At 52.1% G+C, this 23,167-nt stretch overlaps 5 protein-coding genes across 5 annotated transcripts; 3 read left to right on the forward strand and 2 right to left on the reverse strand.

The window, feature by feature from the left end:
• Window positions 1–2,873: 2,873 nt before the first annotated feature.
• egt-2 (Hercynylcysteine sulfoxide lyase) lies at window positions 2,874–4,322 on the forward strand (the record flags this gene model as incomplete). Its single annotated transcript, XM_036635849.1, has 2 exons — window positions 2,874–2,985; window positions 3,058–4,322. The coding sequence occupies 2 exons, from the start codon at window positions 2,874–2,876 to the stop codon at window positions 4,320–4,322; spliced, it is 1,377 nt and encodes a 458-aa protein (XP_036497512.1).
• Window positions 4,323–4,756: 434 nt separating this feature from the next.
• Window positions 4,757–6,187, reverse strand: CGCS363_v004001 (putative aspergillopepsin A-like aspartic endopeptidase; the record flags this gene model as incomplete). Its single annotated transcript, XM_036635850.1, has 2 exons — window positions 4,757–4,923; window positions 4,987–6,187. 2 exons carry the CDS (start codon window positions 6,185–6,187, stop codon window positions 4,757–4,759), a joined length of 1,368 nt encoding a protein of 455 aa, XP_036497513.1.
• Window positions 6,188–15,224: 9,037 nt separating this feature from the next.
• On the forward strand, window positions 15,225–16,569 carry LIMYB (L10-interacting MYB domain-containing protein; the record flags this gene model as incomplete). Its single annotated transcript, XM_036635851.1, has 2 exons — window positions 15,225–15,596; window positions 15,709–16,569. The coding sequence occupies 2 exons, from the start codon at window positions 15,225–15,227 to the stop codon at window positions 16,567–16,569; spliced, it is 1,233 nt and encodes a 410-aa protein (XP_036497510.1).
• Window positions 16,570–19,385: 2,816 nt separating this feature from the next.
• Window positions 19,386–20,458, reverse strand: MIA40 (Mitochondrial intermembrane space import and assembly protein 40; the record flags this gene model as incomplete). Its single annotated transcript, XM_036635852.1, has 3 exons — window positions 19,386–19,764; window positions 19,822–20,185; window positions 20,254–20,458. 3 exons carry the CDS (start codon window positions 20,456–20,458, stop codon window positions 19,386–19,388), a joined length of 948 nt encoding a protein of 315 aa, XP_036498887.1.
• Window positions 20,459–21,038: 580 nt separating this feature from the next.
• TPK3 (Thiamine pyrophosphokinase 3) lies at window positions 21,039–21,937 on the forward strand (the record flags this gene model as incomplete). The annotated part of the gene is made up of 3 exons (XM_036635853.1): window positions 21,039–21,180; window positions 21,233–21,327; window positions 21,377–21,937. 3 exons carry the CDS (start codon window positions 21,039–21,041, stop codon window positions 21,935–21,937), a joined length of 798 nt encoding a protein of 265 aa, XP_036498638.1.
• Window positions 21,938–23,167: the final 1,230 nt, after the last annotated feature.

The following is a 23,167-nucleotide window of genomic DNA, read 5'->3' on the forward strand; positions in this document are numbered from 1 at the left end:
CGGCTCTGTGCCTGATGGTTGGATCGTTCTCGCCCATGTGACGTTGACGGTAGAGAGCTTGGGTTACATTCAAAATCTCTTGGGACATGGGGAAAATTTTGGAGAATAACCCAATTCAATGTGAGGGGAAGTTAATATATTCCCGCGAATGAATGGCCCCCAGCATGCCGTCTGCCGCATTTATGGTTAAACATCGGGCGGTCCTTTGCAGGACACGTCCAATCCGCGTCGCTGCGGGTGAATTGCATGCTCGGAGCATGTTAAATGACGTTGCCAACTTAAACATATTAAACGCCGGGCCGCCGCACCACCACACCCCGCATCAGGGTGCCGATTACTTGGTTCCGGCGGTGTGGTGGCAATTGGCTCCCTTCCATGGCACGAAATTCCGATGCCGGGTGTTGACTTCCGCCTGAGGGTTCGTGAGAGTCCGAAAGGGGAAACTTAGTCACGAACGTCGGGGTGTTTACTGTTCATGAATGGCCTTGTCCACCCCTATTTTCTGGATGCTGTAGTCTAAAACCGACTATCCTTAACTCCTTAATAACGAATTACTGGCACTTTAGCTCTGTCGCGACTTCGTTAACCTCGTCGCTCCTCATATTCACATTGCCGTCTCAACTATGTCACTGTCTCCTACGTCTTGAACAGTATCCATCCTATTGTCACTCCTATTGTTCTCTTTGTCGTCGCATGTGAACACTTTTTCCCCGAGTAGCAAACTCTTATCTTCCACATCTACCACACTCACGAAGCCAATGCTTCGGACGCCGTTGTTTTATTGCGCAGTCATATCAATGTTCTCAAATGGTATCATGATTTACTCTTATATAAATTAGACTTTCAAAGACTGAATATGTAGCCCGACCTGGACTCTGACAGAATTACGTCCACCTAAATGTAGGAGTAGTGTGGACAGATAGAAGACCCAGACGGGACAAACACCCTAAACTAGAGAGAAGAGCAAGAATCACAAGCTTCGGAGTGTTGCCCTCGGAGGCTCTCTATAAAAGATACGGAAACCCATTGGTTTAGACGCAGGATTCTCGCTAAAGTGCACATCTTCCTATGAGCATCTGACCTTCCTACCTGGGACTGAGCTCTTACCCAAGGTAAGCTTTGTGAGACCCAGAGCCTCATGGTGTCGCTGATGTCCTCCAATATTACGCGGTCATTGTAGCACAACCTCATGTGGTTGCGAATGCAAATAGCACCTAGTCGAATTGTGAGTTGATTTATAGGTCAGAGCAATACGAAGATCGACCAGTGTGTAAATGTACCGAATTTACCTCCAATGGCCTTGGTGTGGTAGTATTATAAGGATTTTCATGCTATCAGTAGTCTCTGCACACCATCTTACGGCCAAAACGTCGAAGCCTTGTGAGATTGTACAAAGTCGAATCAGGCCACCAGCTACGTATCATGGAAGGAAGCCTTATTTCAAATGATTCTATAGTCAATTCCCTTCCTCACGCTTTCCAAGGGGAGACGCGGCTCAGCCTGATCAAGTATAAAACCCCAGTCTCCCTCCCCCTTGAAATCCCCGAGGGTATCTTCCAGACTCATCAACCTATTGTTTCATTACCCACTCTGTATCAATCAACTTGACGGACAATTTTCAAGATGAAGATTACGGTACTCCCCTTTGCATGGCTTGCTGCCACTGCTGTGGCCCAGTGCGGCGTTCCGAATGGCGCAAGCTGCATTTAAGTCGGTCAAATCGCTTGCGAGTTCAATGGAGGCCACATGGTAGGTAACCAGAGCATACTTTACCCTTCACTGCAATTTGAGCCATTAGGTGTCGTCACTAACGTGTGACTAGATGTATTGTAGCGAAAATAAGAAGTGGACTAAGGGCGCAGAGTGCACCAGTTCTGGGAAGAAATGTCTTTGTGAGACGGGGACTTGCTCTACTTAGGGAAGAGTCATTTAGTAGCTTCAAAACTCTCGCCAGCTTAAGCCAGTAGCATATTCCAAAGATGGATTCCTACGAGTTTGGTTACTGCTGGAAAGGGTGCTTGCTCTTAAATGATTTGCTGAAATTAAGATCCTATTGTTCCTCATATCTAGCGGCATCATTAAAAAGACGCTGACATCAGGTAATAAATACACCATGCTACTTGTTCTGAAGCAAATAAAACCCCCACAACATCCCAAGTCGTAGATAAAGAAAAAGTTGAGGACATCTAATTAATACACAAAAAATTGAAGATGCGGCCAGTGTGGATTGAACACACGACCTTCAGATTAAGTGATTGAAGTTGACTTCAGTCTGACGCTCTCCCAACTGAGCTATGTCCGCCACGATCTTCGTTGCGAAATCCAGCGAATGCGGAGACTAAGACCCGCTGCAGCTCAGGTGACCCACTTCCATCCAGAAACTGGCCGTTGTGAAGTGAATGTTCTCAGAGATTTGCCCGGGCAAGCAGTCAACGATCAGAGAGTAAAACAATTTCTTTTGCTCTGTTCATTTGATTGATGAGGCAAAAGCAAAAGAATATCTCCACCTCATTGATCCAGCTTTGATGTTTATTGTTCATGCAGAAGAGCACGGGCGCCCTGTGAATCACAAACATCCCCGCTGAACTCCAGTGAGCCATCGCTATCCGTCCGCTCACCCACGGCTAATAACAACCGAGGGCGTCTTCAATAAAAGAGCCAACAGGAATGAGTCAATCAAATAAAGACATTCCATATAATATGAAATTACCTATATTACTTGTTGTCTGGAAGTACTTGTGAAAAGCTTGAGTGTTCGGGGCGTTACATTGAGCACCGATTCCATCAGAACCTTATCGGCATTGGACAGATCCTAGCAGCTTGACATGTCTCTCACTCAACTTCATCCTCAATTACAGCACGATAAGACAACCATGGGTGAATACATCTTAGATTCAGCCGAAATCCAGGCGTCGTCTACGACGTTTGGAAAGCCCTTCCTCAAAGAATTTCTCATCGATCCCTCTTATCGCAACCTCAACCACGGTGAGACCACATGCAACACCCCCTCACTTACTCGGACCTGCATCGGCGAGATCATCGACTAACTTCACTCAGCTTCATACGGTGGGATTCCACGACAAATCCGAGATACTCTCCGATCCTACCAAGACCAAACAGAGGCCCGTCCTGACCCCTTCATCCGCTTCACCTACAACGAACACCTAAGAGAATCCCGTCAAGCCGCCGCGGACCTCCTCAACGCACCCCTCTCAGCGGTCGTGTTCGTCCCCAACGCCACGGTCGGCATCAACACCGTCCTCCGAAATCTCGCCTGGAACCCCGACGCCCGCGATGAGATTCTGTACTTCAATACAATCTACGGCGCCTGCGGCAAGACCATCGACTACATCGTCGACACCCGCAACGGCCTCGTCTCTCACCGCGGCATCACCCTGACGTACCCCCTCGAAGACGAGGAGATCATCGCCCAATTCCGGGCCGCCGTCGCCGCGAGCAAGGCGGCGGGCAAGCGCCCCCGCCTCTGCGTGTTCGACGTCGTCTCCAGCCTCCCGGGCGTCCGCTTCCCCTTCGAGGCCATGACGGCCGCGTGCCGCGAGCTGGGCGTGACCAGCCTCGTCGACGGCGCCCAGGGAATCGGCATGATCCCGATCGACCTGACGGCCCTCGATCCGGACTACTTCTTCACGAACTGCCACAAGTGGCTGCACGCCCCGCGCGGGAGCGCCGTCTTCTACGTGCCGGAGCGCAACCAGCACCTCATGGCCTCGACGGTGCCGACGTCCCACGGCTACGTGCCGCGCTCCGGCGCCCCGCGGTTCAACCCGCTGCCCGCGAGCGCCGAGTCGCACTTCGTCGCCAACTTTGGGTACGTGGGCACGCTCGACAACAGCCCGTATCTGTGCGTCAAGGATGCCATCGAGTGGAGGAAGAGCATCGGCGGAGAGGACAAGATTATCGAGTACACGTGGACGCTGGCCAGAGCCGGGGGCGAAAAGGCCGCTGCTATTCTCGGCACGTTCATCATGGACAACAAGGCGGGCACGATGACAAAGTGCAGCTTGGTCAACGTGGCGCTGCCGATGGTGATGAGTGAGCATGCCGAGACCCCGTCGACCGGGCCGGACGGCACGGTCACGGTGCCGGAACGTCTGGCGTATCCCATTGTCGACTGGATGGTCGGCATTTTGGTGCAGGAGTACCAGACTTTCGTCGCTCTATTCTGGCACAATGGACGGTGGTACATGCGGTTAAGCGCGCAAGTCTACCTTGATGAGGAAGACTTTGAGTGGGCAGGTCACACATTGAAAGATCTATGCAGGCGTGTCGGGAACCAGGAGTATAAGCCACACGCAGGATAGACTCCACATTTGAAGGTCACGAATACCCCTTCACAGGGAGGAAAATTTAGAAGACAAGACGCATGATTTTCATCACGATGCCATTCATTTACTATGCCGGCTAGACAAGCTCAGAACATCTAAGCTAAACAAAAAATGGGCATTCACCATCGTCTTTTTGTCATTTGCTAAAAAAAAAGTGTTTCTCGGCTGTCGTCTCAGACGCTCATGACCACTGCGATTAACATGGCATGGAGAGCGACTATTAAGCCCCCCGTAGCAGCCACCCTCCGCTCACTCCCGGACGTCATCGTCGTCGAGCCGGCGTTGTTTGTGTTGATGTCCCTGGAGAAATCACTAGTGAATCCTTATGCCTTGAAAGGGAAAGAGAAAGAGAAATGAAGATGTGGTAGAGGATAGGTTTCGCTCGTGTTGTGTCTTTCGGTGGCAGGTGCTTACGCCGCTGCGCCAGCTGCGGGTGCCGCTTGTTGGCTGTTGACAATGTGCTCCGCCATGCCCAGAGACATGTTGCCACCGTTGAAGGCGACAAACTGCGACTTGAACATGATGTCTCCGTAGATCTGGAGCTTGGAAGTGGTTGCCTGGAGTCCACCGAAGCAAGCTGTGAAGTGTTGAGATTAGTATTATGCGAAGAAGCCGAGGACATGAACTTTGGAGAACTTACTTTGAGCGTCGACCTGAGCGAAGTTGATATCGCTACCCTTGACACGGGCCATGTAGACACCGCCGATATCCATCATGAGGTCGGGAAGCTGAGCGTTGCAAGGGAAAGTGACACCACCGACGGTCTGGTCGTTCTGGGCGCCCTGGACCTGGGAGTAGTAGGCCTGGACCATGGGAGGGTTGGCCAAGATGAGGGTCGTTCCGGTGTCGGCAATGGCCTGAGCACCAGCGGTACCCTGCTGGACGGCACCGCCACCGACGGCAAACTTCTCGGAGGGGAATTGCCAGAAACCGCTGGTGGTGTTGACGGGGATCCAGGTCATCTGGCCGGTGAACTTGGTGTTGTCAATGCGGCCGAACTCGTAGGCACCGACGGCCTTCTTGCGGAGGTCAGCAGTGAAGACAGGCTCAGCGAGACTGGGCATGACGTTGTCGAAGAAGGTCTTCTGCTTGTCGGGCTTGACAGTGTTCAGCTTGGAAAAGGCCAGACCCATGAGACCGTTGTTGGCGGTATCACGGACGAACTGCTGAGAGACGGCGGTGGCCATCTCGATGGCCTGCTTCTCGACAACAGCGCCACCGATCTCGACGCGGTCAGTACCGACGACACCCTGGGCACCGGAGCCGTCACCGTAGCGGATGCTGAAGGAGCTGCCCTGGATCATGGTGGCACCACTGGTACTCTTGGATGGGTCGTACAGCTGGTGACCCTGTTGGGAGGCGGCATCAAGCATGGATGTGAAGACCCACAGGTCAGAAGAGCCGGAGTCGAAGTCGACGTTGACCTCCTGGCCACCGATCTTGATGGGCGAAACGTACTCGACGTCGTTGCGGATCGGCGTCGCGGTGGTGAGACCGGTTCCGGGCTGGCCAGCGGCGGCAGTCTGGTTGCTCGCGCCGGCGGCGAGAGACTTGAAGCCTTCCGCCTTGACGGGGGCTGCCGGTGCAGGGTTGGCGGCTGCCTGGGCATCCATGGCGTCCATGGCGTCGAGGAGGCCCTGGGGGATGGGCATGCTGAACTTTCGGTAGGCCTTGATCAGTTGTCTCGGTCCATTGTGGCCTTGGAAGTTCTCGTTGGGGACTCGGGGGACGAGGAAAGAACCGCGCTTCTGGAGAGTGCTGCGCTTGTCGACCGGGGAGGCGTCGGCCAGGGCGAGGAAGCCGAAGAAAAGGACCAACGTCCGCAATACAGATGGCTCCATGATGTCTCCTGTCTATCGTCCGTCACCAGGACACAACTCTTTACAAACTTGGGGGAGTATAAGAAAAAAGGGAAGAAACAGGCCACACCAGGCGGCTCGCGGTTGTCAAGGAAGGACGAGGGGCTATCACCAGGAGCCCTCAAGAGTAAAGAGAAATTAAGAGTTCGCGAATGAATGGAACTGGTGACGGGAGTGGCCAAGAAGAGAAGAGTGACCCAGGACGAAGGAAAAGAAGAGAAAAAGAAGAGGTGGAAAGGCCGAGTTAATGTTCAAAGTAGGAAACTCAAGAAATGGCCACTGGGTGGCATGGGTTGCGAGGATTATACATGTTGCAAAAATGGGACGACGACGTCGTGCGCTCGTTGCTTGGAGCCTCCAGGCGGGCCAAGTCTCAAGTTGTGATGCCCTGGTCACAGATTGTCCCGGTCGACAAGGGCGTGCGCGTCCATGTCAGGCCGGGCAAGCCCTGGGAGGAAACGGATCTGGTGTTGGACCGGTCGAACTACTGCGAGGGCCTGACTGGAGGAGGGGCGAGGAACACACGCAGAGAGAGAAGAGGCGAAAGGGGTGTGCGCGCGTGTGTGTCTGCTTGGGATCAGGATCTCAGAGACAGCGGTGGTCGAAGTCCCTCCCGCCAGTCGGGATCCAAGACACGAGTTGCGGCAACGGGGTGGATCTGGCAGCATGTTTGGAATTCTGCGAATACGTCGAGGAGTAGATCGGTTGCAAGCAGGGGAGTCCCCTTACCCCACAGTGAGCCAAGCTGTGATCCAGAACAGGGATACCGGTCGATCGGTGCCGGGAGACTAGCGCAGGGGCTGTGGGTTGAGGGTGTGCGTGGGTGTGTAAGAGAAGGCAGGGAGGGGAGGGAGAATGGACGTGTGTAGGTGTGTGTGTGTGGTTTGCCTCTAGGCATGCATCTTCCTACTCACTCACACAACGCAGTTGTACTTGCGCTCGCTTTCTCTTTGGTTGTGAACCGTTGGAAGGTCTGAGTTGCCAAGAAATGTTGGTGCTTCGGATGTTGAAGTCTGCGAGACCGTGGAGGCCGTTTGTCAGTCGAGGTCTCATTTAGCTCAGTTCGAACCAATTAAGCGTTGATGCTTTGGCAGATTGGCTTGGCGATATGATCCCGGCCTTTCTCCCTCTGTACTCATCTCCGGTGAAGGTAGGATGAAGGCGACACCGCGGATTAGATGGCCGCCGGGGAAAAGAGCGACGGTAAGACGAAAGCGAGGCGCCTGTCAACATCAAATCCTCGGAGCCAGCGCCATTGTTAGACCTAAACTAAGCCTTGCAATGCTAGATTGATTGCGTAGGCGTGGGCAAGTAGGCTAGCGTGCTGCTCGAGAGATCACAAGCGCCGTGGCTTAGGAGAAATCAAGCACTCGGGATCTGCTAGCCGGGCCGTTGCATTTTCTCCAGTCCTGCTGCAGATGGCCAGACAAGTTCCTGACCCCGTGTTCTCCACCGAGCGGCGTCGGTGAGCCGAGCAGAATCGCTGGTGTTGTTGTTGTTCTGGATCAAGGGATCCAGAAGCCTGACCTTGACCTTAGTCCAAGTAAGCGAGGCTAAGCATTTAGACGACGTAACATATAGATGTGTCCCACGAGGGTCTCCACAGGCTTTATTCCAATTAATTGACTGAAATGTCGAATTGGATGGATGCTGGATGCCTGCCTCGCAGGTGCTTAAGTCGACTTTGGGCTGCTTTTCTTTTTTTTCAGATAAAACACTGACAAAGGCGGACGGCGGCGGATATCCGACGAGGAACGCAGAAGGAGGGAGGTAGGGGAGAAAAAGCGGTATTGATGCTATTCTTGGCGCTGCGTATTGGAACGGGCATCCCTCCTGCTGTCGAGGACGAACCGGGTTTCCACTTGTCGATGCGACTGCGACTGGAAAGGCAGTCCAGCCAAGTTCCCTTGGCGGTTGGAAACGAAAAGGCAAAGGAGAGAGAGGAGAGGCAGTTTTCTGCGACGGGGGTGGACACACCGTACGTCAGTTTCCAGTCGCAGCAGGGGAAGGGGATCGAGCGCGGGAGAGCGGCGACAGATGGGCGCGTTCGACGGAAGATTCCCATCCAGACGGTATCCCGGATTAATCTCGTCATTGGCCTTCTTTACTGAGATGGTCGGTTGGTTCAATTACAGCCTTCGCAGTTGTTTCCGCTTGGCGTTTCAGCGATCCCCATGGTTGCTCTCCCGCCGCTAACGAAAGCCTCATGGTGCCTGGCTGGGTTTGGCTGGGCATGGGCAAACAGCGATGGAGGGCGAAAGCCAAGACTTGCGCGCCTGGGTCGCCAAGGGCGATCTATCCACGCCCCCATACGCTTGGCGTGCTAAGCTTTTGGTGTTGCGGAAGGGGGATACCGAACATTTTTAGGTCCCGACTACCAAATATTTGAGTGGTATTCGTGAATCGGACGAAAAGGAAACGAGCGTCGCTGCTGAACATGAAAGCCAAAACTGTCAGTGTTTGCGGGAACTCGGGGCTCTGTTCCCAGGTCACGCCAGGCACAGCACAGCCTCTGGGAAGCATCGTCGTTCTCGCAACCTGCCAGCCATGCCATGCAGCCACTCGATTGCCAGCACCATACAGGCAAGCCAGGTGACAGGCGCTTGGAGCAGCACAACTTATGTCAAGCTACCGTTCAGGTTGGTGGGCTCCTCCTGAGTTCACGAGTTATAGCGTTCGAGTACGTACACCGTACTCTTAGTAATACGTTATATTTTGAGGCCCTAACGTTATATTTTAATGAAGTGTATAACCTGACGTAATATTAACTGTAGATCTAAGCTAAAAATAGCACTTTATAGTGCTTAAACCCCTACTTATTCTACTTAAGCGTTAAAATAAAGTAAAACTAACTTAAATACTTCTTCTTATTATAATAAGGGCTCTTTTAAAGCCTATAGTATTACTTTAAACTTCTTAAGTACTTATTAATTAATATAAATAAACGTTAACTTATTAGTTTATTTAGGAGTTAATCTATTATAAAGCTAGCTATAGATAAAGTTTTATATTAAAAAAGACCTCTTAGAAAGTACTAAATTAGTAATTATACTAAAGAGATATAAAGCTACTTTTATTAGCTTAAAACCTATAAAAGAGGTTATTTATTATACTTTAAAAAGCTTATAGTTAAGGTCTTAAAAGTTATTAATTACTTTAAAAGTAGGATAGCTATATTAAGCTTAATAAATAAGATATTTATAATAAATATTAACCCTCTTATTAAGTGAAATAAACTTTTAAATAAAAGCTTTAATATAAGTAATAAGGATAATAAGTATAATATCTTAAATAGTAGAGAGGTTAAATACTTAAATAGCTTAATTAATATTATATAACTATATTACTTAGCGTTTATAGTAAACTTTATAAAGTTAAAGCTATATACTATTTTTAATAAGAAATAAGTATATCTTATTTATTTTAAGAGTAAACTAATTACTCTAAATACCTTATTAATAAGGGATAACCTTACTAAAGTAAGCGTAATTAGCCTTAGAGAGGTATTAAACCTCTATAATTAGCTAAAGTAAAGCGTAAAAAGTCTTTAAGTTATACTAAAACTTATACTTTCTTATAATTACTATACTATTAGTAATTATTAAAGGAAACTTATTAGTAGTAGTAAATATATAAAGCTTCTTAGAGTAATAATATAAAATAAACTTATTTTAGATTAGTAACTTAAAAGTAGTAACTTAGCTCCTCTATTAAGTAATATATCTATAGTAGAAAGAGGTTAATTAAAATTAATAATAAAAGAAAAAAAATATATATAGTTAATAAAGCCCTCTATTTGCTATACTCTTCTTCTTAATAAATATAAAGCTTTATAAGCTATAGTTTAGAGGTATAAAAACTAGTAATAATATACTATATATCTTTAAAAATAATATTAAAATAGGGTAGTTAGAAGATATTACTAATAAGTAGTTAGAGATTATAAGTATTATAAAATACTCTAAAAGTATTAAAATAGAGGTTAGTAATAAACTTCTTATAGTAAAACCTTATAATTTTATAAATATTAATTATAAAGCTATTAATTTATATAAAATTAGATCTATTAGTTATTTTACTATATATAATACTATTAAGTTTAATAAAGAGAAGGTTAATAATATCTTATATTATATATTAAGTTTCACCTATATCCTAAATATATTAATAAAAAGCTATACTATTAAGTACTTAAATATATATATTAATAACTCTATTATTAGTAATATTATTAGAGCTATTAAAAATAATATTAAGATAAGTAAATATATTAATATAGCGTTAAACTTACTACTTAATATCCTTATAAACCTTATTAAGTAAATAGTTAATAAAAAAATAAGTTAATAATAATATCTAATTAAGTAAGTAGAGTTTAAAGAAATAAAATATAGCTTTATCCTTAAAGTAAGTAAAAAGCTTACTATTATAGTAAATAGAAAGAGCTATATAATACTTAAGATTATTTTTCTACTTAGTAACTACTTTAAGAAGTTTAAAAAATTATTAGATTAAAAGTATAAGTTAAGTAGTAATTTAATAAAATATATAGACTTTAAGATACTATTAGAGGTATATATTTATACTTATAAAAATCTTTTTATAGTACTTATATTATAATTAAGGACTTCTATAGTGTTAGTTATATAGAAAGTGCTAAAATTAAGCGTAGAGATTATAATTTTTCACTATAATAGCTAGTAGTATTAATATTAGTAATAACAATAGTATTAGTATTAATATTAGAGGTATATAGTTAGAGGGGCTACTAAAAGGTTTTCACTAGATTATTAGAAGATCTAAGCTAGCACTAGCTATATATAGTTAGACCTATTACCTAATTAGGTTAGCGTAAAAAACTTATTATATATTATATTTAAAGGTTATAGTATGAAACGTGGTATTTTAGTAAGAATACATACAATCTCGATCCCTAACGAGTTGAGCCCTCCCTTTGAGCCGTGTCCCCATCATCGAGTCCCGTTCTCATCTTCTTGCGGCGACCGTCGTCTCCTGAGAAGAAACCCCTTGAATGGTCTGTTGTCTTGGACAGGGAGCTTCAGGAGAGGCGACATGAAAGGGACAGGCAACTCGGCAACTCACTGACAGTCTGCTGACGCAGGGCCCGGATAAACGGCGTCTTCGGCCATCGTTTGGAACGTTTGGAAGCAGCGTCGTCGTAGCCCTGGGTGAGGGTCCCTTCGGAGACGGCACCACGGGGCAGCGGGACCCAATCGGTCGATGGTGGCCAGAGGCGTCTGGGTCTCTCCAAGTTCGCGGGCGGTTGATGGTGCTGGTGCAGCAGAGATGCAAATCCATCATCCACATCATCCAACATGGATGCAATGGCAACGCCTAGTTGGAGGCCGCGGCCAGGCCGGGTGGGGAGGTCCTGTGTGTGTCCCTCTCTGGGCGACGTCCCCAAGTGGACAGGCTGACAGGCCCTGAAACGGTCCACTGAACATTCTGAGACAGCGCTGTGCGGCGGAATCCCAGTCACTTCGCCCTTCCGAGCCAGCCAAATGTTCCGAGCGGCACATGTGCCCGGACAGCGACATGCATGGGGCCTCGTGGGCGTGCGAATGATAGAACGAATAGGCACGCGAAATATGAGGTGGCTGCTGACTTTGAAGTGCAGTTGCTGAGTCTGCCGATGACTGACTGACTGAAGGCAGAACTCTGAGCCGCAGCCACCGAGAAGGCGATACTTAGTACTGCGTAGAGTGAGAGCACGACACTGTCAAGCTGTGCAGCTGCATGTTTGCGCCGCAGCCAAGAAGGATGACAAACTATGAACGCCTCCAACATGGGCATGCCCTGCCCGCACACCACACCGCAGAGTAATGTGCTCTCAGTTGACTGGGTTTGAGGTGTCAGAGACGTGATGGCCTTGCAACACGATTTGCAATTCTGTTTGTTCTCGAGAAACGCGGCTGGGCTGAGGATGGAACCTCGAATGGCCAACCGATGTCTGTTCCCATTTCATATTTGTGACGACGGCGGCGGGCTGATTCTGAATCTGATGCGCTTCGCCTCAAAAGATTCGACGCTGTTGCAACCTGCTATTCAGCGCAGCGCCTCATCTCAGGGACGATCAAGGACCACCAGATGGAGCTCTAGGTGGATGGAGCACCGGATGGAACAGCCAGGAAGGATATAATATCTCATCTTCCATAGGCAAGGTGTGCATGAGCCATGCCTTGCCTTGCTTCGCTGCCATGTTCATGGACTCCGGCCCATGTCATGCGTGCAATTGGCAATGGCATTGTGAACCTGTACTCCGTAGGGCAAGACAGGCAACTATAAGGTTGGCCCGTCACGTTGCGCAGAAACCGGACCCTGCGGCAGGCATTGGACAAGATGAGATCAACCGTAATTTGGGTGTCTCTGTAAGTCAGGAGTGGGCTCGCTGGCCGCCATCATCTGAACAGTGAACAGCCGCGTGCCTCGGGATCAGTACGCGTAGGTTGTCATGTCGGAGGAAGCAACTCTAAAACCCAACCTAAAAAAAGGCGAATGTGGAGGACGATCAAGGGCCAGGCAGGCTCGCCTCGGCTTTAGGCTCGGAGAGTCATTGAACGATGATGTCGTTATAGGTGCTGATGGTGTTGAAGGCGTGGTGGGTGGTTGCCGGGGAGGCTCTTATCGAGTAACTCGGTCGTTTGTCGTTCGAACGTTAGCAAGGCCGGACTTACTCAAGAGACCGAATCGCTTGGCAACTTGGCAGGCAGGTCACTGGGCTTAGTCGGGGGTATCTCTCGGTGTCGCGAGAGGAGGGGGAGAGAGTCAGCGACATGCAGAGAACCGACCGGTCGTTGGCTGGCACCGGTTGTGGCAGTTTTTGGCATTCTCGTGTTCGGAAATTCGATGTATTCTATAAAGCCCGAGGATATCGCTGATTATTTGCCTGTCGTCGAAGCATGTGAGGTGGTGACGTGAGGCATATGGCTGATGCGGCTCCGGCGGACTGCGACCCCGACTGCGAGCGACTGCGATTACGATCGCTTGGCGATGGTGATCACCTGCAGGGCGACGAAGGATCCAACTCAGGGGACCACGACCGATCAGCCTCCAATGGTGGAAACTACCAGGCCTTGAAGCATCCTTCTCTTGGCCATTTGCGTCCCGATTGACCTAGGCGGGGGTGACGACAAGAAAAGCTTGACTGACATGCAGACATGCAGGGCAGGTCGGTAAAGTGGAAAGGATAAAAAAGCAGGCGGGAGGAAACGGGCTTGCAGGACAGCACCCACAATACTAGGTGCGGTGCCTGTTGCTGGTGGAAAGTGAATGAGTGTAATAAGACGTCTGCGTTATGTTTGAGCGATCTGTCTTGGTGTTTCTGCCAAGCCGGCAGTGAGGACAGGGCAGGCGGAGGCGATGCACCGGTCGAATGCTGGAAATGTGACCTCTGGGGATGTGGAGGGGAAGGGGAGCACCTCGGCACCGGTGGGGGGGAATGGAGGAAGAGAGACAGCATCAGCCTCACTGTGGCAAGTGGAAAGAAAGGTCCGAAGCACCGCCACACAGCACGACACCTGGATGGCCCTCTCTTGACACCTCAGGCAGCAAGAACCATTGGGTGTGGTCTGTGCACCGGATGACAAACATTACTGCCAGTGTTGCATCCCAATCAGGGCCTTGGCCCCCACGTGATCTGGCCTGTGCCACGGATGAAGCTCGGTTCGCGCGGAAAGCGGGAAAGAAACCCTGTAACAGCCAATCAGAAGGCACGTCAGTCTGGCGAGAAACGGGGACCATCCAGCATCCGAGGGAGGGTCCAGACACATGACTGGTTCTGGACCGAGTCCCAACCAACCAACCCCGTTCGGGCCCTTCTTACCTAGCCTCTTAGGTCACTTTTGTGTGTGACTGTGACTGGCCCACCCGCTCAAGGGAAGGAACCACTGGGAGGGAAGGCGTGACTTGCAGCGCCCGACTCGCGCCAGACTGTGTGAGGTGTTCCATGACTGGTGAGTGCCTCCCTCTAGGTACTACCTACGTGAGGTCTCCTCTCCCGGACCCGGACGTAATAAGGCGGGGCACTGGGCAGCAGCGGCACCGTAAGGTAGGTATGGTAGGTACCTCTATACCTAAGTATGGATCCGTAGGTTCACAGTTCACAGTTCAGCTCCTCCTCCAGCCCGCCAACCGCCAGCCTCGTTGATTTGTTGCTTGCTTGCCCGCTCCATTCCAATCTGCCCGCCTAATGTAGGCATCGACTTGCGCATTTTTGGCAGAAATCTATCCGCACCGTTCTCCATCCATGACTTAGCCAACGCAGCGGCATCTGCAGCCAGCCAAACGAGAGAGAGGTCCGTCGTTGTTCGTTTCGCACGCTGTTCTTCCCCACGCGCAACGCTCGCTCGCTCCAACGCCTTGCTGCCCGCCCGCCCGCTCGTTTCGCTTCGCTTCGCTTCCCGCGCAAACCTCGACGAACACTATCCGTACGGATCCGTACCTATTCGTCCCTCCCTACGGATACCCAACGGTGGTAGCTACCTACGTGCTACCTACTTTTTGCTGAGGGGACCACCTGCTACGGTCGGGTCACACGCCCACTCAACTCGTCACGTCCCGTCCACGCCCACACACGGCGTGTACCGCAACGCACCGCACCGCACCCACACCCCCAATCCACCGTCCCTCCATCCATCCACACAATTACCTACTGGTCCTGTCTGACCTTCGACCTGACCATCCGTACCGCACCTCACCGTCGAGACTTGACCGTCCTGTCGTCGGTCTCGGTGTGTCTTGCCCACGTCAAACGTCGCCCACCGTTGTGCCCCCCCCCCCCCCCCCCCCCCGTTCAGCGACTCCTCAATCTCCGAACCCGGCACACGGCCACATCGCCGTTCAGGGTCCAAGACACCCGGATCCATTTTCCCACTGCCATCCTATCGATATCATCTGTTCCCGTCGACATCTCCGGGGCCTCTAGTCCCCGAGCTGTCCCTCCACCTCCCCCCGACTCCTCGTCGACGCCCTCCCGTCGCTCTCCCTTCAAAAGGCCTCAATGTCGGACGACGAGTTCACCGGCCCTGACGGTCCATCCGGCGCCGCCGGAGGTGATCGCGACAAGCGCGCACCGCGCTTCAGCTGGACTCCCGCCTACGAGGCCACCTTCTTCCGCTCCCTCTGCGACTCTGTCCAGCTGGGCCTTCGCGAGAACCACTCTTTCAAGGCTGATGCCTGGGATCGCGCTGCTACCGCCTTGCGCGAGAAACATGGCGCATACCCCACAAAGAGCCATCTCGTAAACAAGTCCGACAACGCGCGCAAAAAGTTTCGCCTCTGGCGCGGCTTGCGCGAAGACCCCGAGTTCCTCTACAACCCGACCACGAGAACTGTCACCGCCTCCGAGGAGGCCTGGAAAGCGCATATCGAGGTGAGTCGACACGCGCGCGCGCGCGCTTCCTCAGCCCCTGCCCCCCCTGCCGTCCGGCTGTTCTTGACCTCCTCTTCTGATATTGGGCCTTATCGCTGATCGTCTGCCGCAGAAAGAGCCGTTGTCGCGCGCACTACGAGGGCGCCCCTTCGAACATGAGCAGTACATGGAAATCCTTTATCCGGATGTCGTCGGTTCCGGTGGCGCTCCGAAGCGCATCATGAAGCCGAAGCGCAAAGGACCCGACGTGATCCAGGGCTCCGAGGATCCGGATATGCCGGGTACCGCCGTCCTGGATCTCCAGGTCGACCCGCCATATCGCCCGCCTTCCCAGTCCGGCGTGAACCAACAGCCGGCGCAGTCCCGCGGCTCCGTCAGCCAAACCCCCGCAGCAAACGTCCACCAGCCCATGATACCCCAACAGCAAACACAGCAACCACAACAAAGACCCACATCCACGACCATCCCGCCCAGGACGCACATCGCAGGCACCAGCGCCCTCACGCCACCCGAGGAGACGGCGACGGGACGCAAGCGATTCCCCCAACATGCCCCGACAACCGACAAGGCCCCGACGGCGCAAATGGGCCACCCCACGGCGCAGCCGGTGGAGAAGCGGCGCCGCATTTCTGGCTATGCCAACCCCGCCCAGGCCTCCGCCTCGGCGTCATCATCTGCAAGCAACCTGGACGCGACGACGGCCTCGATGATGAATGTTGGCAAGCAGCTACTCGAGGATGGGCTGGTCAAGATCGCCGACGCCATCCGGGGTCCAACCAGATATCCCGAGCAAGCCATCGATATTTTCTTCCGTGACTTTTCCGATGAGGATATGGATCTCCAGCTTAAGATTGCCGAGAAGGCTCTCACAGATGACAACAAGGCCATGATCTTCTGCAAGATGCCCCCACCGCTGCGCAACCACTGGGTGAAGCGGTTGAGAGAGCTGCACAACAACCGACCCAACGCATGAGGGGCAGCAGCAGAGGAAAGAGAGGGAGTGACGAAAAAAAAAAAAGAGCAGCAGGCGGTGAAGGCCGAGTAAACGAAAGAGCCTTGATCCGTCAGTGTAGGATTCGTGGTGACACGGCGTTTCGATGTTAAGACGACCCTCTCGTACGCGATGGTCAGCAGGGGGCACAGGGCTTTAAAGGCAGGCTAGGCTAGCAAAGGCTTTTTTGGGGGCACTTTGAACAAGATGGAAAGGCTGGATCAAGCGCAAGTTGACAGAAGTGCGAGGGCGTTCTTTGGTGTCCGGTCTGGGGTGGCAGGTTCAAACTGGGGCTGGAGGAGTTAGCAACCAAACGGCATAGCGACTGGGATGTTGAGCTTTCGCGACACCTTACTTTTTTTGTTGTCTTGTACGATTCTACGATATTACTACCACCACTACCAGCGATGAGCAGCGGAGGCGAAATTATCGGGCCGAGATGGAGAGTAAGAGAGTGAGGCAGGTCAGGTCTCCTTTTTTCTATTATAGTATATTCAATACTTATTGTCGATGTTGAAAATGTGGGCAAGTGATCCGGAACGATGCTGTGAAACTAGTGAGCCTCGGGTATGACTCATATGAGTAGTAGACGGGGATGGGGATGATGGGTTGGATGGGTAGACACTGTGTGTGTGAGCCTAGATGCATGTCATTCAAGCGAGCAATGTTTTCTGGTGTGGGACAGCTCAGTTGAGATGGTGAGGAGTATCATGTGTGTCCGTATTCGCCCTGAACGCCAAGTACATACATAGCGGAGAGCCTTTCCACGTCGTGTATATCGTCAAAGACGTTAAAATTCGCCCCGCGCCCGAGTCCGCGCTGCAATCATGTCATGCCCATGAGTAGAAGAAAGAGTTCCAAGCCATCCGCAAAAGTCCAAGTGTCATTACAACAGACTTGTCTTCATTTCTTGCCCTTGGTCTTGTAGAGGTAGCTGCGAAGCAAAGCAGTCAGCATCAGATCTTCACGTGTACATGGAGAGAAAACGAGGAGCCAGCGACTTACTTTCCAAGAACGCCCTCGCCAAGACCGACAACACCCAAGATACCCAGGCCGAGGCCGACGCTCTGCCACGACAGACGGCCGCGCTCGTAGAGACCCCACGCCTTGTATCCGAGGAACGCGCTCAGGCCGACGACGCCGACGAGGTTGGAGACGACGAGGGCGCTGGCGCTGCCGTCGCTGAGGCTGGCGAACTGGCGCTTCAGCCAGGAGTCGGCCCTGCGGGCCTTGCTGGCGGCCTTCTTCTTGGCGAGGTCGGCCTCGGCGCGGGCCTTCTCCTCGCGGTCGCGGCGGTCGGCCTGGGTCTCGGTCTGGATCTCCTGCTCGAGGAAGTCGTTGGGGACGGTGTGTACGCTCGGCATGTCGACGTCGACGAGGGAGGAGGTGGAGGCGGCGGAGTCGGTGACGGCGACTTCAGGGGGTTGAGGAGCGGCAGCCTGGAGGAGAGGGAGTTAGTTGGGGGGTTTTGTTCATGTTTTTTGTGCGGTATTGCGTCATTGTAAACATTGGAGGGGAGGAAAGGAGCATCACGCGATCTCGCAACGTACCTCCTCGGGAGTCTGCTTGGGGCCCTTGGCTGCGGCGGCGGCGTACGACACTGCATCGCTTGTTAGTACACACGAGAAGTCGCTTGATGTCAATAAAGGAACCTACTTGTGTATTACTGGTGCGGGATGAAGCTGGAGAGATGGAGGTTGGATGTGAGGGAGCAAGCTTCGAATGTAGTGGTGGTGTGCGAGAGAAAAAAAGGTGTGATAGGCTGGCAAATGACGTGGGATGGATGACGGGAGGTGCCTTTTAAGAGGTGGCTGTCATGTGAAGGAGAAAACCGGGAGAAGAGGAGGGAAAAGTCGAGAATCGGGAGGGGGAGGGAAAATTGCGAAGCCAAGGGCAATAGGCGCGGTAAAACGATGGCGCACCGGGGCGGGTCGTCAGGTCGTCAGGTTGGTTGGCAGGTAGGTAGGGACGCAGTAGTGTAGGTACCTAGATGCGGTAAGTGAGGTGGTGGTCAAATCACCTCCTCAGCTGCACCGTGAGCTGGTCACGGCCAAGTCATCAGGTGCAGGTAAGGTACAATTTCGCTCCCCCTCACAGATTCGAGCTTTCCTTGATCTTGGTTGGCGCGTGGGAAACCTGGGAGACCAATGACGTATGCGGCTCGGGAGCTTGGGACACCTCACTCTGGTGCAGCTCCCGGCCAATCACAACGTCATACCTCCACTCTGCGATGGGGGTGTTCGGCCTAGACCCGGGGAACAAGCCGGGAAACGGCCAGGAACGCTGTCATGCAGCGGGCCTTGTAAGGACGGGGGCCCGCGTGGGATTGGGTGGACGGGTGCCCATTAATAACAGAGGTTTGCATTGTTGTTCATGCTGCTACCCAGGCTCAGGGCTGATGGACCCAGAGGGAGACGAAAGAGTCATGCTGTCGTGTTCGTTGCTGGGCGATGTGAGGCTATTCCCACCCACAAGACCACCCACCTAGTCACATAAATGACACATATTGACATACTACTTTCAGACAAAAGAAAAACATCTTTAGAGATGCGTGTATGTATGTCTATTGTTCTTGGTTGTGGTTGTTTTGCGTGGTTGTTGGTTCCTACTGATACACTTTGTACACGATTATGGTACACGCAGAATATGCCCGGATTTTCCCGTCATGCTCGTCATTAGCTGCCTCTTTTGCTGCGTCCACATCTTTCCTCGTCGATGTCCGCATCTAATCCCTGCCGTCCACGTGCATGGATTTCTACAATGGTAAAAAAAAGGTGTGGAGATGTTTTGGTCTTTGTTTAGTTGTCGTTCGCCGCAGTGGCATCCGTCGCCGCGGTGTTGGACTTCGTGAGGTCAACACTGTCTACCTTGACAGCCTTCTTGGGCTTGGTCTTCTTCTCCGACTCCTTCTTCTCGGGCTCGGCCTTGATCTCGACCTTCTTGATCTCAGAGTCGCTCTTGATCTCGGCCTTGGGGGCCTCGGTCTTCGTCTCCTTGGGTGCTTCCTGCTTGGCCTCCTTGGGAGCCTCCTTCTTCTCTTCGGCGACGGGCGGAATGGAAGCATCGGCGTTGGCGTCGAGAGTGGGCTGGGCATCGTCGGGGGAGGGACCTTCCTCGTCGTCGGCAAGCTCAGCACCGTAGACGTCGGGGTACTTGCGGAAACATGTCTGCATTCCCCTACAAATAGTTAGCATGTCCTTATAACCATAACCATGTGGATTGATGTAAACGTACTGGAACTTCTCAATGCAGTCCATGCCCTTGGGTTCCTCCTTGGAGTAGACGAAGCAGCTGAAGGCAGCCTTGAACTCCTCGCCACAGGGTCCGTCGGCCATGCCGCCGAGGCACGGGCAGTCCCAGTTGATCTCGCCCGTCTCGGGGTTGAAAGCACCCTGCTGGTCGGCCTCCGCCTCCAGGGCCTCGGGAGAACCGGGCGCCGGCTCGCCCTCGGTCTGAATCGCCTGTGCGTTGTCGGCCGCAGGAGCGGGCTTGGGCTGCTCCGCCTTCACAATCGCGCGCTTGCGCTTCTCTTCGACGATGGCGTCAACGGTGGTCAGGTCGGCATCGGAAAACTGGGAGGGCGCGGGAATCGTGCGGGCTGGTGTCGCGGACAGAATTAATCATGTATCCCTTGCGTTTGTAGAAGGACTGCGATGCCAGACGTACCGACGGGCTCCTCGGCGAATACTGGGCTGGTGTTGTACCAGTAGAGCGCACCAAAGGCGGCACCCCATCTCAATGCCGAGCTCTTCCATGTCCGGGGCTTGTCCGCGGGTGCTGTCGAGGCGAATCGGCGAGGGGCTGCGCGAATTGCGGATTGGCGGGCGGCGCTCAAGGCGCGGGGCGTCGAGCGGACAGCGCTGCGATACATTGTGAATGCTGAAAACCAGGGACCAAAGAAACCAAAGACGGGGTAAGAAGACAAAGGGGAAGAGGCGAGGCAATTAGATTCGCGGAGGGCGCGGTCGAGGAGCCGGTAGACTGGTTGGTAATCTACAGATTCGGAAAGAAAATTGAAGCTTCGATTTCGGGTTCTGCCGGGGTTTACGCGGCGCAATCTGCACCCTTGCACCTGGCTGGCTTCGGCCGATCGGACGGCCCAGCAGGAAAAAAAGAAATCAGAGGAAAAATCGGGGTCATTCAAGCATTTCTACTGGTCATCAAGTCGGTTGGGTCACCCTATGCAGTTGATTCCTTTTTTGGTGCTCTGCACATGACATCTACATATCCCGCAGGCAGCTGTCTGTCAAAAGATAACCCCTTGTAGACGTTGGTGATACAGCCGAGGGGAACATTTTTATTCTTCATTCAAATTGTTCTGGGTCACCTGTGATGCTTGGTTCTGACTGACTTCCTTTTCGGACTATTTTGGCTACCTGTGCAGGTGGAATATTTGTACATAGAAGCTCGACTTGCTGTCGTTTGGCGGGGTAGACGAGTAACTTCACAAGATGTCATCGCCGAGCTTCGAGTGGCGCCCCATTGCATTTCTGCGAGACAGGCAGCCCGATGCCGAGCCTGCTGCATTTGCTCTCATCGTTCTCAACCAGCCACTGAAGCAGACCCCGGTACTTGATTTGTTGTGGCAGAATGGTACGATTTGATATCTGATATTCTTCATGCGGAATACTGACGCCTTTCGCAGCCATCGTAAGAGTTGCTGCGGATGGTGGCGCGAATCGACTTCTTGATCTGAGCAAAGCGACACAGTCGCAGTCGCAGTCGCAGACCACTCCTTATGTTCGTTTGAACCTCTGAGTGCCGACGTGCGCCGTTCTAATCGCTGCAGGCCAATCTTGACGCCATTATCGGAGACTTGGACTCGTTAGATCCTGTTGCCAAAGACTTCTACACCAATTTGGAAAAGCCCGCCCAGATCGTGCATATGCCCGACCAGATTTCGACAGATTTCGGCAAGTCTATTCGTTGGATCAGATCACAACACCCCAACGTCGACATTGTTGCCCTTGGAGGCCTCGGCGGCCGAGTGGACCAGGGCCTCAGTCAGGTACACCAGCTATATCTCTCGCAGCCAGGACCAGGGTATGATGAGGGCAAAATGTACTTGGTGTCCGGCCAGAGCTTGACCTTCCTGCTGAAGCCAGGAATCCACAGCATTAAAGTGCGGGAGGGCGGCGAGGATGTCTTTGGAAAACATGTCGGCATCATTCCCATTGGAGGAACGAGCTACATCACCACCGAGGGGCTCGAGTGGGATGTTGTGGACTGGGAAACCAAGTTTGGAGGCCATATGAGCACCAGCAACCACGTGCTACCCGAGACAAAGGTGGTCAAGATCGGGACAACAGACACTGTGCTTTTCACGATTGCCCTCGCGGGGATTGAATAAACCAAAGTCGACTGTCGCTTGCTGTACATGGTGTTTCTTAATACTCGGCCGCCGACACCAAACGCCATGCCCCTGAATGCCCTGAGATGTCGCAGACTTTTGATTGCCGCCCCAACGCCACGTAATGAAGAAACAAACGATTCATCGCAGGAAGTGTAGGACCAGCCAGCAGAAGAGGAAGAAGACAATGACGCCAGCCCAGAAAATCCACTTGTCCTCCTTCGCACGGCGCTCGATCATGCGGATAGTGTCACCGGAGATGCCCAGCGTATTGCCGACTGAGTATAGCCTCTTTTGGGTATTCTTGAGCATCTCGCGCTGTGTTCCAAGGTCGCCGAGGACAGCCTGGCCGCGAGCAATGTACTCGTCCAGTGCTGAATTCGTTTGCGCAAAGAAGTTTTGCTCCCGCAGCGCGTGCTGCTCTCTCGTGACATCGTTTCCACCCATACTCAAACCACCGGCCTGGCCTCCTGTTGAAGCGCCTCTGCTGTGGAACGAGGACGACTTGTTGACGTTGGCGTAGGGGTTCTCGGGTGTCGAAGTGACATAGGCTCGACGACCCAGTAGCTCGCCTCGGTTGTTGCTGTGGACGGCATCTTCGCGCGCCTTTTTGAGGTCGTCGACTTGGGATCGGAAGTCGGCCAGGTCGTCGCGAAACCGCTTGACACGCTCGAAAGCCTCCTCTTGCTTCTTGGGGACGAGCTCCTGGCGCGCAAGCTGGTTGTACTCGTCGATGGTCTTGGAGAAGGAGGCGAGGGATGCAGAGACGTTGCCGATCTCGGATGGGGTCAGGGCGACGGCTTGGGCTGCGGAGTCGGAGAGCTTCTCAAGATCTTTGCGGATGGCCTTGCTTTGGCGCAGGGCCGAGTTGTACTGCACGTTCTACAGCTAACAGTTAGCAGCGCAGGCGCAAAACAGGTGCTTAGGGTTGCGACTAACCATACTGTTTCAGTTTGCGCAAGGCGTCTTTTCTGGACGAGTTCCCGCGAAATCCGAAGAAAGATCAAGGACTAGACTTGTAGTTGGACAGAAAGATGTTCGAATGCGCAGCTCCCCTTTGCCTTGCCGAGGACAAGCTGGAGCTCAATCTACTTACAACAAGTGGCTTCTCGGGCAAGGGAGACGCCCAGGAAAACACGTCACCGCCTTCCAATTCGGAAGAAGGGGCAGCCCAGTGCGACAAGCCGTGTGGAAACAGTACAAACACGATGCGGGATGCACGGTCCTTCC

The sequence above is a fragment of the Colletotrichum siamense genome (genome assembly GCF_013390195.1).
Source record: "Colletotrichum siamense strain Cg363 chromosome Unknown KSG_Cg363_contig03, whole genome shotgun sequence".
Taxonomy (NCBI): domain Eukaryota; kingdom Fungi; phylum Ascomycota; class Sordariomycetes; order Glomerellales; family Glomerellaceae; genus Colletotrichum; species Colletotrichum siamense.